This window comes from Myotis nattereri (genome assembly GCF_964212035.1).
Source record: "Myotis nattereri genome assembly, chromosome: 1".
In the NCBI taxonomy this organism is placed as follows: Eukaryota; Metazoa; Chordata; class Mammalia; order Chiroptera; family Vespertilionidae; genus Myotis; species Myotis nattereri.
This window is the reverse complement of record NC_138075.1, coordinates 129,346,779-129,363,341: the sequence shown is the minus strand read 5'-3', so window position 1 is coordinate 129,363,341 and position 16,563 is coordinate 129,346,779. Positions and strand designations below refer to the sequence as shown.

The 16,563-nt window shown below is 41.1% G+C and overlaps 1 protein-coding gene across 3 annotated transcripts in view; it reads right to left on the bottom strand.

Annotated features, from left to right (window-relative positions):
- Positions 1-16,563, bottom strand: part of LOC308523039 (coiled-coil domain-containing protein 144A-like) — a 64,796-nt gene that overhangs the window by 32,998 nt on the left and 15,235 nt on the right. The window contains exons 4-6 of one of the 3 annotated variants that reach the window (XM_081096701.1): positions 6,915-6,975; positions 2,721-3,087; positions 1,981-2,603 (exon numbers count right to left, since the gene is read on the bottom strand). In XM_081096701.1, the coding sequence (XP_080952827.1) occupies positions 1,981-2,603; positions 2,721-3,087; positions 6,915-6,975 (1,051 nt within the window). Of the gene's footprint in view, positions 1-1,980; positions 3,088-6,914; positions 6,976-16,563 lie in introns of all 3 variants that reach the window. The other 2 variants (XM_081096700.1, XM_081096702.1) reach the window with 2 other exon arrangements.

Sequence of the window (16,563 nt, the reverse complement as noted above, 5' to 3'; positions counted from 1 at the left end):
CTGCCATCCTGATTGACACCTAACTGCTCCCCTGCCAGCCCAATGGCCCCCAACTTCCCTGCCCTGTAGGCCTGGTCTCCAAACTGCCCCCCCCCCTGCTGCCCTAGCTGCACCCAACTGCACCCCCCTGCAAGCCTGGTCGCCCCCTTACTGCCCCCTCTGGCCTGGTCACCCCTTACTGACCCCCACCGGCCTGGTCACCCCTCACCATCCCCCTCTTCCAGTCTGGTTGCCCCTCACTGCCCCCTCTTGCCAGCCTGGTTTCCCCCAGCTTCTCCTGCTGTGGGCTTGGTTGCCCCACACAGCCTGCTGCTCGGTTGTTTGGTTGCCCCTCACTAACCCTCCTGCTGGCCCTGTTGCCCTTACTGCACCCCCTGTAGGCCTGGTCGTCCCACGCAGACTGTTCGGTCATCTGTTCTATTATGATGGTCGCTTAGGCATATATATATATATATATATATATATATATATATATAGAGAGAGAGAGAGAGAGAGAGAGATGATTGACTACATTCTCTATGCCAGTTTTTCTCACCTTCCTAATGCTGCGACCCTTTAATACAGTTCCTCATGTTGTGGTGACCCCCAACCATAAAATTATCTTCGTTGCTACTTCATTACTGTAATTTTGCTACTGTTATGAATTGTAATGTAAATATCTGATATGCAGGATGTATTTTCATTATTCGTTACCCACAGGTTGTACTTGACATCCTTGTGACTATTCATTAACTACCATTCTGTGCTTCTTAATCCCTATATTTTTTGCCCAGTCTACTGACCCCTTTTTCTCTCACATCCATCAGTCAGATTTCTGTCATCTATGAGTCTCTCATAAATTTCTTAGTTAACCTATTTTGCTCTTTACATTCCACATATTAGTGAAATCATATGGGACTTCTGTTTTTCTGTCTGACATATTTCACTTAGCATCTATGCTGTCACAAATGGCAAGGGTTCATTTATTTTTATGGCAGTGCCACACTTTAGTAAACAACATAATGTAAAGCTTTGACTCAACAAACACATCTGAGCGTGGTGATAAAAAATATATGTGGAAGTATATATGTTTGTTATTAAAATATCTCAATAAAATTGCAATGATGATATACGGTGCAGGTGGGTACTTGAAATATTGGGGAGACCAATTTTAAAAGTATATGATTATCTAGCCATTATGCTGTACATGTGAAACTAATAGAATATAATATTGAATGTAAACTGTTAACAAAAATGAAATAAAAATATCTTGAAGCGATCATATTAGAATTCTAAGTGTCAAGGTTTTGAGTAAACTGTAGAAGACTGCACACTACAGCACAAAATAGAGAGTTTAGCTGGGGATATTTGTTCATATCCCTTCTCTCAGTCATAGCTTCCTTCCATTTTATTGTTTCTGGGATGCAACATAAATTCAATTTTTTTAAATTTGATTTTAGGAAGAGAGCATGGGACTGGGATAGAGAGTTAAAAACATCGATGAGAAACATGGATTGGATTCGTCCTGCACATTCCCTACTATAGATCCAGTCACCACACTGTGCCCTGACCCTGAATCCAATCAAAGACATCTTGCTCCATGGGTCAATGCTCCACCATGAGCCATACTCCCTGAGCTATGGGATGTGATGTAAATTTAAGCCAATGGACTTAAAAAGCAACAGCATAGTACTTATTACATATTTTAAACAATTTCCTTCATACTTTTCACTGGTTCATAGTACATAGGTCACATGGTACATAGCTAAATTAGTTGCCCAATTCAGAGGGAAGGCTGACAGAGAGACTTAAGTCAATTAAAGAACAGAAGAATATTTTCCTAAACTATTACTTAGTTGACAGATTCTAATTATACACACAATTACATATTTAAACAACCTCATTTTACGTACAATATATTTTTCAGAAGTGGAAAATCAGAATGGATCAGAGAATTGATAAAGAGAAAAAAACAAATAGTAGCAGCAACTGAAGTTCTACCTCTTTTTGAAGTTGAATTTTCTCTCTTTTCCACGCCAGGTGCTCTGCTTTGTACATGTCTACTTCATTCATAATCCTTTGTAATTTTTCATTTACATATACTCCAGGTGTTCTGTCATTGTGCAGTGCAGAGGAACTCTCATCTTTTAATTTAGAGTCCATGCTTTTACAATAATTAGCACGGCAATGATCTGCACATAATGGCTTCTGGAACACATCTTGATTTGGCTTTGTTTCCTTATAAGCATTTGTAACAGCAGGCGTATCGTGGCTTTTTATTTCAATGATGAGTCTGATTTCATTGCAGCAGGGATACTGCAATTCAAGGTGGCTTTTCGGATCACGGGACTGAGGTGTAGGTCTGATGCCTAATTTCCAATCCGTGGTATTTGGGTTAATATTTTTTGTCATCTGCATAGCAAAGTCTTGGTCTTCTCTCACTTCAGACGTAACTACTGGGTGTCTTTCTTTTTTATTTTCTGTATCATTATAAAAACTCTCCTCATTTTTGTTCAAAACGTGTTCAGCGTCAGGTTTGTGATCATTTCCAGAGTGTAATTTCCTTTCTCTTAAACAAAGCTCAGAGGATGATGATGAGGGAGAGTCTTCCGGGGACCCAGGGTCTGCATGAGATGGAGAAACAATTTTGAGAGAGGTTTCTTCTCCTTCAGGAAATGTTTGTAATGCTGCAGAGACAGACGTTCCAAATGCATCTTTCCCCTCACAATCAAGCATTTTACCTGTCAAATTAGAAGGCATTTGTCTTAAGTTTGCTTCTTCTTTAGAGTTATCACGTAGTGGCTCTTCCTCAGGGCACTCCGTCATTTTGAATTTTACAGAAAATTCATGTGACCTCTGCTTTGACTCATCTTTGGAAAGTTGTAAGTTCTTCCTCTGCTCTAATGTGCCTTGTTTGATGCCTATTTCCTCCTCCTTTTGCACAGAAGGGTGTCCTGAATATGCCGATGTATCCTCTTTGTCACATGCCCTATTTATTTGTGATTCTTGAGTCATTTTTTCCAGATGCAAAGGTGGAAGACAAATATGCTTGCTTTGATTTTTAGATGTCTTTGCTGTCGGGGTATGTGTTTCTGAAATAACTTTATCCTTAAGTAATCAAGTATGGACAAAGAAAAATTAGAATGTAATTTAAAATTAACGGTTAGAATTCCTAGTCTATGACTACCTATTCCCCCAAATCAATGAATTGTAACTGAAAAGTAAAAAAAAAAAGAAGAAAAGAAAAACTTGCCTTGATCTAAATTAAAATAAAAACATGTGCCTTCAAACCTAACTGTAACACTACTGAAATCAAAGAATTCATTAGATGTTAAATCTATCAGAAATAAATTAGTAGCTAAATTTTAACATTACAAAGTCTTCCTCACTTAAAATATTTCACCTCACCATATCCTAAATAGTGAGCCGCTGTAGTGCATTTCAGAAATTTTAGGGTGATTCAAAGTGGAGGCAAAAGAGGTGAAAGTTACACTCACTTCCTCTGTGGACCAGATTGGGATTACAACTCAATTATGTAACTACTAACCTGAATAACCAACTGAACATTATCTGAATATCATTCTTATAACCAAGGATCTACAGACGAAGCCTCAGCTACACTGGCAGGAAGGACAGAGACCCAAAAAGGGCTGTCCCCGCATCCACTTGTGGTGGCTGAGAATGCAGAGGCATGTCTCAGTGCAATGGTCCCCTGAGGAGCATGTGGTCTCAACCCCACGCTGGGCTCCCAGCCCTGAGAACCAGAGCCTGGAAGAGGAGCCCACAGGACAGCTGGTTGTGAAAATCAGAAGGGATTCTGTCCTCCAGGAAGAGTTGGGAGTCTGCTAGAAAAACAGGAGCCCTCGTAAAGGGCCAGCACACAAGTATCCTTCCTACCACCTACCCTGGGCCTAAGAAGAAAGGGTGACTCAGAGTGGCCTGGGAGTCCTGTGAGGAGACTGTTTTGTGTGGCTCTGGGAGAGAACTGAGGGGATGGCCTCTGGGTGCCGTCCCTGTGCTGAGTCCCTCTCCCACGATGCCCACAGATGCCATCTACCCTGGGTCAAGCCCTCCCTTCGTTATGGCCTCAGCCTGGGGAATGTACTAGCCCATCGTCCTGAATCCTTGTTCAAAACCCTGTGGAGCTACTTATTGCAAAGGAGTGTGGGCCCGTGGTGTTTTGTGATCTCTTAAGGAGGTCGGGATGGACTCAGGGGGTGTCAGAGACTGAGTTGTGTGACTTCGGGTTGTGGGTCTTTATTCCCTTGCTGGTCTTACTAAAGCCACCATTTCATTGCTGAGTCCTCCCTCCATGCAGCCAAATCTTGGTCTTTGAGCCCTGATGAATTTTGATGGCCTTCCTCTAATGTCTCCCTGAGGCCCCACCCAACCACAACAGTCCACAGGTACCTGGTGGGTGATAAGTGGCATTTGTGTTCCCTGGGACTTGTGCTGAGTGGCCTCACACCCAGAAATGAAACCGAATTTGAATCTGTATCAACATGGCAAACACCACTTGCACCTACCTGATGACTCACTTACCTCATGCAACTCACATACCAATGGGAACTTCTTGAGTTCCCATTGACTGACCCCAACAGAAAGCTGGTAGGTAGAAGTAGCCCAAGTGTCCAAGTGACTTGGGCTTTTTGCTCAGCTGTCCCATGGGCTTGATGCTGGTGGAAAGAGGCACCTCCCAGGCACCCCCTGGCCCAGCAGAGGCAGTCACACATACTGGATCTCTTTATAGCTCCACAGAGGCAGCACAAGGGAGATCACAGGCAGAGACTGACATTGCCTTTCAGCAGAGACCCTTCCACAGGCCCCAGAACCAACACACCCAGGGTTGAGTGGGGGGACTTCAGAGCATGACCCAGTTAGATCCACAAGTAGAACACCCAAGGTCTGGACAGACAGCAAACCGAGCTGGCCTGAATTACTCAACATGGGGTCAGTCTTTGCACAGCAGCTTGTACACTGTGTGTAGTCAGCCAGCCTGAAGATCAACCCCATCCACAAACAGGCCAAAAGCAATCAAGACTTTACAAAAGGAGGGTTCACAGAACACTCACAGTGACATTCCAGGAGCACCTAACTGAGGTGATCAGAAAGATTGTGTCAAGGCATATACAAGAAGCAACCAATGAATGCATAATTAAGAGGAACAACAAATCAATGTTTCTCTCTCTCTCTCTTAAGTCAGAAAGTAAAAAAATTAAATAATTTTTTTTTCATTTTTAACAACCAAAAAAAGCCAGGATAGCAATAATTACATCAAATAAATGGAATTTAAAACTAAGGCTATAACAAGAGACAAAGAAGGCAGTTATATAATGATAATGGAATCAACCCGAAAACAAGAAATAACCTTTGTAAACATAAGAGCACCTAATTATATACAGCAAATATTGATATAATCATAGTTGGGAGTTTAATACCACATTGACATCAATGGATAGATCTTCCAAAAGAAATAAAAAAGATAAGAGCACCCTGAAAAGACACATTTTACGAGACAAATTCCATTTATTTTTTCAGAGAATTACACTGTAACACAGAAGGGTATACATTTTCTTCAAGTACACATGGAACATTTTCCAGGATAGACCAGATGTTAGACCATAAAAAAAGCCTTAGAGAATTTAAAAAGATTAAAATCATTTCACACATCTTCTCCATCCACATTTGTAGTGTTATCAAACTACAAATCAATTACACACAAACACACACACAAAAAAACAAACCACACCTGAAAACCCACAAACACATGGAGGCTAAATAACCTGTTACTAAACAGTGAATAGGTTAATAATGAGATCAAGGAAGAAATCAAAAGATACCTTGAAACAAAGGAAATGAGAACATGACAACCCAAAATCTATGGAACAGTGAAAGCAGTCCTAAGAGGAAAATTCACAGCAATGCAGGCCTACCTCAAGAAACAAGAAGAATCTCAAATTAACAATGTAACCTTTCACCAGAAGACCTGCTTTAAATGAGCCTATTGGATTGTTTTGAAAGGTGTAATATGATCTTAATTAGATCTGTTGATAATTATTATTATGAGAGTATTCTTTTTGTAGTGAGTATAGTCCACCAAACATAACATAAACCCTGGGTACCACACTATGACCAAAAGTGAAATAGCAGATGAGCTGATGACCTGGGAAGATGAGGGTGGGAGTGAAGATTGGAAGGAAGAAGAAACAACATGCCCCAAACATAAAGTTATCAGTGCTTGGATCTCATCTCCACGATCTAATAATCCATTTTAAACTAAAAAATTCAGTAACATTTGGTACATTTACAATATTGTGCAATGATGCCCTCTATCTAGTTCCAAAACGTTTCATCACTCCAGAAGGGAACTTCATTCCCACAAAATTGAGACTCCCCATCTCCCCTACTGCAGTCTCTGGCAAGCACTTGTCTGATTTCTGTCTCTATGGACTCATTTATTGTGGAAATTACATATAAAAGGAATCACACAATAAAATAAACATATGTTCTGGCCTGGCCTATGTGGCTGAGTTGGTTGGCGCGTCACCCCAAGCACCAAAAGGTCACAGGTTCAATTCTCAGTCAGGGCACATACACAGGCTGTCAGTTCAATCCCAGTTGGGGCTCATGGGGAAGGAAACCAATCCATGTTTCTCTCTCATGTCAATTATTCTCTATCTATCTATCTATCTATCTATCTATCTATCTATCTATCTATCATCTATCTATCTCTCTCTCCCCCCTAACCCTCCCTCTCTCTCTATAATCAGTTCTTAAAAAGGCATATCTCAGTTGAAAATTTAACAATAAAAAGACTAATTTTGCATTACAATCATAAATCAATGACAGGTAAGCTGCTATAAAATTTTAAGAGTAAGTTCCACACAAAATTAAATTGACAGCAGGAAAATGAATTTCACAAGGGAGCACGTTACCTTCAAGTCTTCATTGTGTGATGTAGGTCTTGAATCACCAATGCCAGGTTTGCTGCAAAGTCTTTACAGTAAAATATATAATAAAAATGAGTGAGTTCATTTCTTTCAAACAAGCAACAAAAAATTTAAGTGAAAGATCTGTTATCTGTATAACAAATAAAGATTTTTTAAAATATATTTTATTGATTTTTTACAGAGAGGAAGGGAGAGAGTTAGAAACGTCGATGAGAGAGAAACATCGATTCAGTTGCCTCCTGCACATTCCTCACTGGGGATGTGCCCGCAACCAAGGTACACACCCTTGACCAGAATTGAACCTGGGACCCTTCAGTCCGCAGGCCGATGCTCTATCCACTGAGCCATACCATTTAGGGCACAAATAAAGATTCTTGATATAATTAATGCTGGTGCTCTGTTTAAAAAAAGGCTTTAGTTATCTATTTCTGCTGCCACCTCTCCCAATCTATAAACTATTTAATTGAAGACACACTCTGCCTGAGACTAATTTGTTTTTACCTATTAATGGCTGGCATATCTTTTGTTTCCTGAACTGGCACACATCTGATGACCTAAATCAAAATAGGAAGATACACTGTCCCTTCCCCCTTGTCTGACCCTGGTTTAAAGACTACTGGGTTTCAGTCAAAAATGGTAGTCTTGCCGAAACTGGTTTGGCTCAGTGGATAGAGCGTCAGCCTGCGGACTAGGGGGTCCCAGGTTCGATTCCGGTCAAGGGCATGTACCTGGGTTGCGGGCACATCCCCGGTGGGGGATGTGCAAGAGGCGGCTGATCGATGTTTTTCTCTCATCGATGTTTCTAACTCTCTCTGTCTCTCTCCTTTCCTCTCTGTGAAAAATCAATAAACTATATTAAAAAAAATGGTAGTCTTGCTTCTTTAGCATAGAAACCACTTATTAAGGAGAATCCATTCCTTCCTTTTACCCTAAAACCATATAAAAAGTTCCCTGAAATGGTGGATAGTTAAATGTCCAAATGTCAAAGAGCAAAGTATTATCTTGTTAGCCATCCCACTCCCAGATCACCCTCTGCTGGCTCCATGCCAGTCTCCAACATTTAAATCGCCAGCCTATGAGGCACAGACTCCTGAAACAAGCACAGGCTCAAATGGCCAAGAACAGGAGCTCTCTATTTCCCTGCTCCTGGAAAACAATCTAAAGGGAGTCTCAGTAATCCACGCATAACATAGGTGTGTTACCAACTACCCAACTCCACTACTGATTTGACAGCTTGTCCTGTCCCTGCCCAACTCTCAATGTACTTGGAAAGCACATCAGCTAATTGGAAAAAGTTATACAAATAACTCTCCTGGTTAACACTAAACATCTAAAACACACACACACACACACACACACACACACACACACACACACAAAACGGGAATTGCCTTGGCCAGTGTGTGTCAGTGATTCAGCATCAACCCATGAACCAAGAGGTCACCAGATCAACTCCAAGTCAGGGCACATGCCCAAGTTGCTGGCTCAGTCTTTAGTAGGGGGCGTGCCTGAATGAGGCAGCTGATCAGTGATTCTCTCTCATCATTGATGTTTCTATCCCTCTCTCCGTCTCCCTTTCTCTCTTCCTAAAATTAATAAAAACATATTAGAAAAGGGGGGAGGAGCTTCCTGAGACCAATTATTAAACAATGCCTCTTGACCCAAACTTCAAAGATAAGTCTCTAAATATTGAATATGAAACAGTTTTCATTTTGAACATAGCTGATGAAAGGCAACTTTTAAACAGAACACATTTGGTTAGCCCTGGCCAGTTGGCTCAGTTGTTTGGAGCATTGTTCCATACACCTGAATTCAAGTTTGATTTCAAATCAGGACACCTACCCAGGTTTCAGGTTCAATCCCAGGCTGGGGCATCTGTGGGACTCATGTACTCTGAGTGAATCAGGCAATTTGAAGGTATTGACCAGAGGAACAACACAATCTGACTTATATTTTAATAGGCCCACTATATTTAGAATTGAACAAAAGACTAGAATTGATGGGAAAAAAGAAAATTAGGGGGAAAGGCAAGGAGAGAGGAGTAGGGGGAGAGCAAGAAGAAGGAAGGTGGCAGGAAGGAGGAAGGCAGGAAGGAAGACAGGAAGGAAAGAAGGAAAAAAGAAAGAACAAAATCAATTAATTGGCTATTAAGCTAATCGAGATAGCAGATGATGCTGACCTGGGCCTGGAAGATATGATTGAATTTTGATATACAGTCACCTCTTAAGTTTGTGGACCTTGAATTAACAGACTTTAGGTTTAATGGATAATACTTCTGGTCTGTATGTCATATGTGAAAATTAACAACCCATTAATTTGAAAATGCTTTTAACCAAAATTTGCTTATACTCAACAGGTGTTTTTTTTTTTTTTTTTTATTAATTCACAGTTACTTTTAACAAATGTTTTCAAAAAGCCATATGTTGTAAAACCACTGTAGTAATTTCACCAACATAAATACGTATTACTTATCGGCAACTGTAGTCTACATATTTAAATCCAAGAATCATCGTTCCTAAACAATGTTCAGCAAATGATTAGGACAAAATCACACCACGTGGTGCATGGGTAATTGGTTCTGTTGGTGAGTAGAGTGACTGTCTGCAGCAGTTTTAACATGTGCCAGCCGCCATTCCCATGTGCACTGAGCTGTGCCCTAGCCGTGTGCATTTGCTTATTCTTGGTGACTGGTGAATGCATGTATTATATGACCTATTCACTATAAATTTAAAATTATGTATTAAACACATCATTCCAACCCTCACCTTAAAATATAAACAAAAGGAAAGGACTTAATTTAACGCTAAATTGCAAATTAGAAGAGTCAGGAGTAGGTGTGTTCATCCGTGTCAGCAACATGGCATAAAAAAAGCAAACTGTATTTGACATTAAAAAGTAACAAAGATGACCCTGGACATTGTGGCTAAGTGGTGAGAGCATTTGCCTGCACACCAAAAGGACCACAGATTCAATTCCTGATCAAGGGCACATAACTGGGTTGCAGGTTCCATCCCCAGCCCTGGTCCACTAGAGGTGCTTCTCTCACATGGAGGTTTCTGTCTCTCCCTCCCTCACTTCCAATCTCTCTAAAAAATCAATGGAAAAAATATCCTTGAGTGAGGGTTAACAACAAAACAAAGACACAATAAAAAATATGTTAATATGTGGTACAGGGTAAACACCAATCACAGAAAACATGGGAAACTGATGAAATTGGCACCAGAAAGCAAATGAATGGGCTGGTGACACTTCAGTTGAGGAAGCATTGTTGAAGTGTGCACACAACAGCGTTCCTGTGGGCCCGGTGCAGGCAGCTGAACTGAAATCTGCAGCAGTTTAGTTTGCAAATCATATGAACACACCATTCAAAGCAAGTGATGGGTGGCTTGGGTGCTCTCACAAAAGGCACGAAATTATGAGAAAATGAATTTACGGTGAAAATTTAAGTGCTCCAACAGAAGAGTCTGAACCATTTAGGCAAAAATTAACAGAACATATAAATAACTCAATGTCACTACAGCCTCAGGTTTACAATGCTGACAAAAGTGGTTTGTTCCGGCTTCTGTGCCTGAAAACACACCAGCCTGCAAATAGCGGAAACCGACACGGGAAGAAAAGCCAGCAAGGACAGGATCTTGGCACTGCTGTGTGCCCACACAGATAGGTCATGTCCTAGTAAACTGACACCTGCAATCACTGGCAGAACTCATAAACCTGGAGTTTTAAAAAACAGAATGCGTCATCTGCCTGCTTTGTATGGCAACTCTAAAAAGGCATGGCTCAACTCAGACATTTTGCAAGAGTGGATTTTGAAAGCATTTTCACCTGCAGTCAGGAAGTTTCAAGGCGAAGAGCTTGGAATACCACCAGAGGATGCAAAATGTTCATTGCATTTAGACAATGCTCTTGCTCATCCATCTAAAAATACTTTCTGTTCAGAGGATGGCAAATTTAGATGTATGTTTTTGCCAAAAAAAATACATCACGTATCCAGCCCATGGACCTGGGGGATAATTCTGGCAACTAAATGAATATACCGCAAAATTTTTTAGAGGAAGTAGTGGTTGTATTGCAGACAGAAGGTAATGATGAACATACAACTGGACAGCGTATCTTACAAAACTTACCGTTTTAAAGAGTTACCATTTAAAATCAGTAATTTTTAAATGTTGATGCAGCATGAAAAGAAGTGAAAGTGCAAACATTGGAAACTGGTTGGAAGAATTGGCTTGACAATGAAGAGAGACTTGCATTTAGAAGGTGTAGAGGTTACTCATTACTGTGGGACAACACAGAATATTGGCAGACAAGTAGCTGAGGAAGATGATTACAGTGGTTAGAAGAAGATGAAGGTGACCCTGGGTACCACACTGGCTGAAAGTGAAATAGCAGATGAGGTGATGACCTGGGAAGATGAGGGTGGGAGTGAAAATGAGGAGGAAGAAGAAACAGCATGCCCCAAACATAAAGTTATCAGTGCTTGGATCTCATCTCCACGATCTAATAACACTTATTGGCAATTCATCAGATAATGAAATGCAGCTTTATTACACCCATTTTTGAAATATTAGGGAGTTAATTATAAAAAACAGCAGACTTCAAAAGTTCAAACTAAACTTGACAGGTTTTTCAAGGCAGGATTACCTAAAGCAAGGGCCTCAACATCGAACATTAACGTCACACCACAATGGGAGTGGCTGGATATATCATCATCCAAAGATGATTATATAGGAAAACTTTCTTCTGTTCTTATAAAATTTAAATTTTGTTTTGTTTTTAAGAATATTGTTTATTTTTTAGTTAAATATAACTAAAGTGTATTTTTGGAAAAATGTTTATTTTAATTTAGATTGCTTACTTATCACAGTCTCTAAACTATGGTAAGTACATAAGCAATAATATCTATAGAAAATTTTTCTGTGAAACTAAACTTTTCATACACACTTAATTTTAAACAAACGTTGTCTACAAAAGTAAAAGCAGGTAAACTAATTTGTCAGTTTTTTCACATACACATTCAGAAAACCTACTTTATTATATATAACAGACTTTTGGCTTTGGGACACCTCCTTGCCTGAATTAGTCCCTTACATTGGACATTGGGGTCTCTCTTTAATTTGAAGATAACCTGACAAGAGTTGCTGACAGATTTGATGTGAGGTTTAAGATAAAGAGAAAGATAGGAGTTGAGTTTGAACCCAAGTTTTTGGCAGAGCAATTGGAAGAGCTGTCATTAACTCAAACAAGAAAGACCACATGAAGGGTGAGTGTGAGAAAGAAGATCAATAGTTCAATTTTGGAGATCTTATGTCTGGAACACCCAATGGCTATTAAAAAAAAAAAGATACTAAGTAGGGAATTTGATATATAGGTCTGGCATTGAGGAGAGAGGTTTGGTCTGGAGATATAAATTTGAAGATCATTAGTATATACAAGGTAGTAAAAGTCATGAGAAAAAAGATCAAAGCCTGAATCCTGGGACACTTGCATGTGTAAAAGGAGGGAAATGAGGAGAAACCAGACTAAGGACAGACTAGGAAAGGCAAGGAGGAATCCAGGTGATTATGTTCCCCCTCCCCACTGAAAACTCAAAGTTCTAAGAGACAAATGAAAAAAGAGACAGTTTTCCATTGGGTCAAATATTGCTGATAGGTTATGTAAAACCTGGTCTAAAACATTATGTCTAGATTTATTAGAGGGAAAAAAGTACTAACCTTGCAGAAAACAATTTTGGAGATGAGGTGGGACTGAAAATTACTAGAGTGGGCTCAAGAGTGCATGGAAGGGAAATTAGAATCAATGAGAATAGATCATTCTTTTCAGGACTTTGTAGCTAAATGGCACAGCCCTGGATGATCTCATCTGCTTCATGTTTAGCTGTAGCTTTCAATCCTTCCACAGTGACTATGAAGTATTTTTGTAATATGTAATACTTGAAAGTTTTTTAATTACGCACCTGTGGCACTATATGGTGTAAAACATGCCAGTCTAGTGTTACATAATAAATTCACAAAATTATACACCTAAAAGATGCCATGATTTTTTCTAGATATATAATATTCACTAACCTTATTATCATGTTTCTCATGCTTACAAAGATGACAGAAGGATTCCTTTCTAGATGAAAATCATCCAACTCTAGAATATACTACTCAAATGTACAAAGTACACTGTAATCAATCATATTAAAATTGTGTAATAGAAATAAAGGGGGAAACATGCATGTAATATTCTTACTTTATAAACTGAATTTTTGTAAATTTTGTAATATGCAGTCCCTGTTGAAAAATTGGGTGAGGTACATACTGAAATGTATTCTCTTTAAAAAAGAAGGATAAAGGTATGCACTCATGGTACCTTTCAAAAAGATTCACGACATTAGGAGCACCTTGGTTTATCTAGTGTCTATGACAGATTTCAGAGACCTGATGGTTCATGAAGCCCACAATACTGAGTGTCTGGCCCTTTACCAAAAAGGTTTGTCAACTCCTGATCTAGCAGATTAATCCCTTGATGTGCTTAATAGCTTTTACTCAATCTTCTGAAATTTGTATATAAGATATGGGACAAATTGCCTTGTGAAATCCCTGGGCTTTCAGATTAATTTGAGGGTCCAATATTTGAACACTCAGGAATTAGGGACAAGCACAAAAAGCTAGTAGCTAGTAATTTAGATGGAAACAAAGTAGAGTGACAGTGTAGCATATAATTTCCTATCATAACTGAGCAGGTATTAAAAGTATCCTCACAAAATTTGTCTAAGACATGACATTAAACCCAATGCTTTAAGTACACTTCAGAAAAACAGGAATAACAGGAGTGAAGAAAAAGATGGTGGCTGGCAGGATGGAGGTGAGGGATAGGAAGTGAGTGAGTGAGGGTATGAAAGGAGAGTGTGTGGATGTGTGTGGTATGTGTGTGAGTGAGGGAGGGACAGTTAAATCTGGCAGGAGAAGCCGAGGCTGGCAGACCAGGCTCTCTGGGACAGGGAGAGACTACCACCGCTGCGGGCACTCCCCAGACTGCAGGACTTGGACTGGGAGCCCAGACCATCTTGAAAGGGAGAGTGGCCTCTTCTAGGAACTCATCAGCACCACCACCCAGATAGGCCTTGGACACTGCCTGTGACCTGCAGCCACTCCAGCCAAAATCCTGCTGCCATACCCGCAGACTTGCAGACCCTGGGATCTCCACCTCTAAAGGAGCACTGCGCCTGCAGCAGTAAGTGCAGCTTCCCCCTCCCCAGTGGCAGACCTCCAACATCGCATTCATGCATCTCCAGTGAGCAGGTCTCCAAGGCACACCACTCCACAAACTTCTCTTAGGAGTCATTGTGAGCCCCAGCTGGGTGTGATTTTGTACAGACACAGGCACACTGCCCCTCAATAGAAATTCTGAATTCCCTCTGCCTGAATAACTGCCCACACACCCAGCTGCCCAACTTTAGCGCCAGGGCCTCTCAGTACCAGGGCCCCTCAGTGCCAGGGCCCCTCAGAGTGCATCAGAGGTCAGCACCTCTGGCAGATGCACTGCCACAGTTGCTCATTCCCCCTGAGCCCACCTATCCACAGGGCACTTTGGGAAGCCTCAGTGAGCCTCCGCTGGGTCCGATTTTGGACAAATAGGGACTCACTCCCCGGGGCAGTAGAAATCTGAATTCAACCATCCTGGATACCTGCCCAAAGATGCCTCGATTAAGCATGCTAGGGCCCTTCAGAGTGCTTCAGTGTGCCTGTCTTAGCAAACTCAGGGCGGGTGCTCCTGTGTGCCACCACTGGGAACACGCACCTATCCACCACAGGAGCGTCAGCAAAAATTGAGTTTCCCCACCCCACAGATGCAGATCTCTGGACACTACAGTTGCATGCTTTTCCAGCGTGCAGTTCTCCCAAGACCACTGCTCCACAGGCAGCCCTGGGGCCCCGCTGTGAGCCCTGCTGGACACACATTTAAACAAACAGGGGTGCACTGCTGGGCTGTAGAAACACTGAATCCCCTCTTCTGGGATACCTGCCCACAGACACTGCAATCCAGTGGCTTCAGTGCCAGGGCCCTTCAGAGTGTGTCAATACACCCTGCTGGCAAACACACCACAGGTGCCTCTGTGAAGTGCTGCTGGGATCACATGTACCCAACCATGAAGGCAGCAGCAAAAGCCGAGTCTGCCCACCCCACAACTACAGAACTTTGGACACCATAGTCATGCCTTGCCAGAACAGAGGCCTCCTGAGCCCCAACACCCCAATAGGTGGTTCCTGGGTGCCACTGTGAGTCCCTGCTGGGCACACGTGATTTCAACCAAGGGCATAAGACAGCAAAAATTGGAACACTCCCTCCACAGCTGCTGACTTCTAGACACCTCAGTTGTGCATTTCCAGCTCACAGGCCTACATCAAGAGAACCCAAATAGCTCAAGTAGGGAGCTACACTAGACTACCAAGCCCAGGAGGCCTGAGAGGTCACACCAGTAGCACCATACCCAAAAGAAGCTGGGTAGCAAAGCAATCTGAGCTACAATTAAAACATTACAGCAAAACATGGGAAGACAAAAAAGCAACCCACAAAGGAAAGAAAAATAAGAATCACTAGAAAATGAGTTAAATGAAATTGAGGCTACTAACTTATGAGAGAAAGAATTCTGAATAATGGTTATAAGGATGCTCAAATGGCTGGATGACAAATACACACAACTCAATGAGAATCATAAGGAGCTGAATGAGAATGTCACCAACATGAAAAGGAACCAAGAGGAAATGAAGAACGACATAGCTGCAATAAAGAACACAATGGAAGGCTTAAAAAGCAGACTAGAAGAGGCTGAGGACCACATCAGTGAATTAGAAGACAAGGTAGGAAAAAACACACAAACACAGGAGCAACTGGAAAAAAACTTAAAAAGCAAGAGGAGAGCCTAAGGGAGCTTTGGGACAATGCAAAATGAAACAACATTTGCTTAATAGGGGTACCAGAAGGAGAGGAGGAGAAGCAAGGAATAGAAAACCTGTCTGAAGAAATAATGACAGAAAACTTCCCTGATACTGGCAAGAAAAAAGCTACACAAGTCCAAGAAGAACATAGAGTGCTAAACAAGATGAACCCCAAAAGACCAACATCAAGACCCATCACAATTAAATTCGCAAACACCAACGACAAAGTAAGAACCTTAAAGGCTGCCAGAGAAAGACAGAAAGTTACCTACAAGGGATCTCCTATTAGAATATCAGCTGACTTCTCAACAGAAACACACCAGGCAAGAAGGGAATGGAATGAAATATACAAAGTGATGCAGAGCAAGGGAATGAATCCAAGAACACTATACCCAGCCAGGCTATCATTCAAAATTGAAGGTGGAATCAGGAGCTTCACAGACAAAAAAAAAAAAAAAAGGCTAAGAGAGTTTATTACTACCAATCCTAAAGGGACTGCTGTAAAAAGAAGAAAAAAAGACAAGAAGAAGCACAAACATTAAGAATAAAAATAACGAGAAACCAAGACGGCGGCATAGGTAAACACGGGAAATTGATGCCTCCCACAACAAAATAAAAAATACAACTAAAAGACAAAAAGGACATCATCCAGAATCACAAGAAGGCTGGCTGAGTGGAAACTCTACAACTAGAAGGAAAGAGAAAAG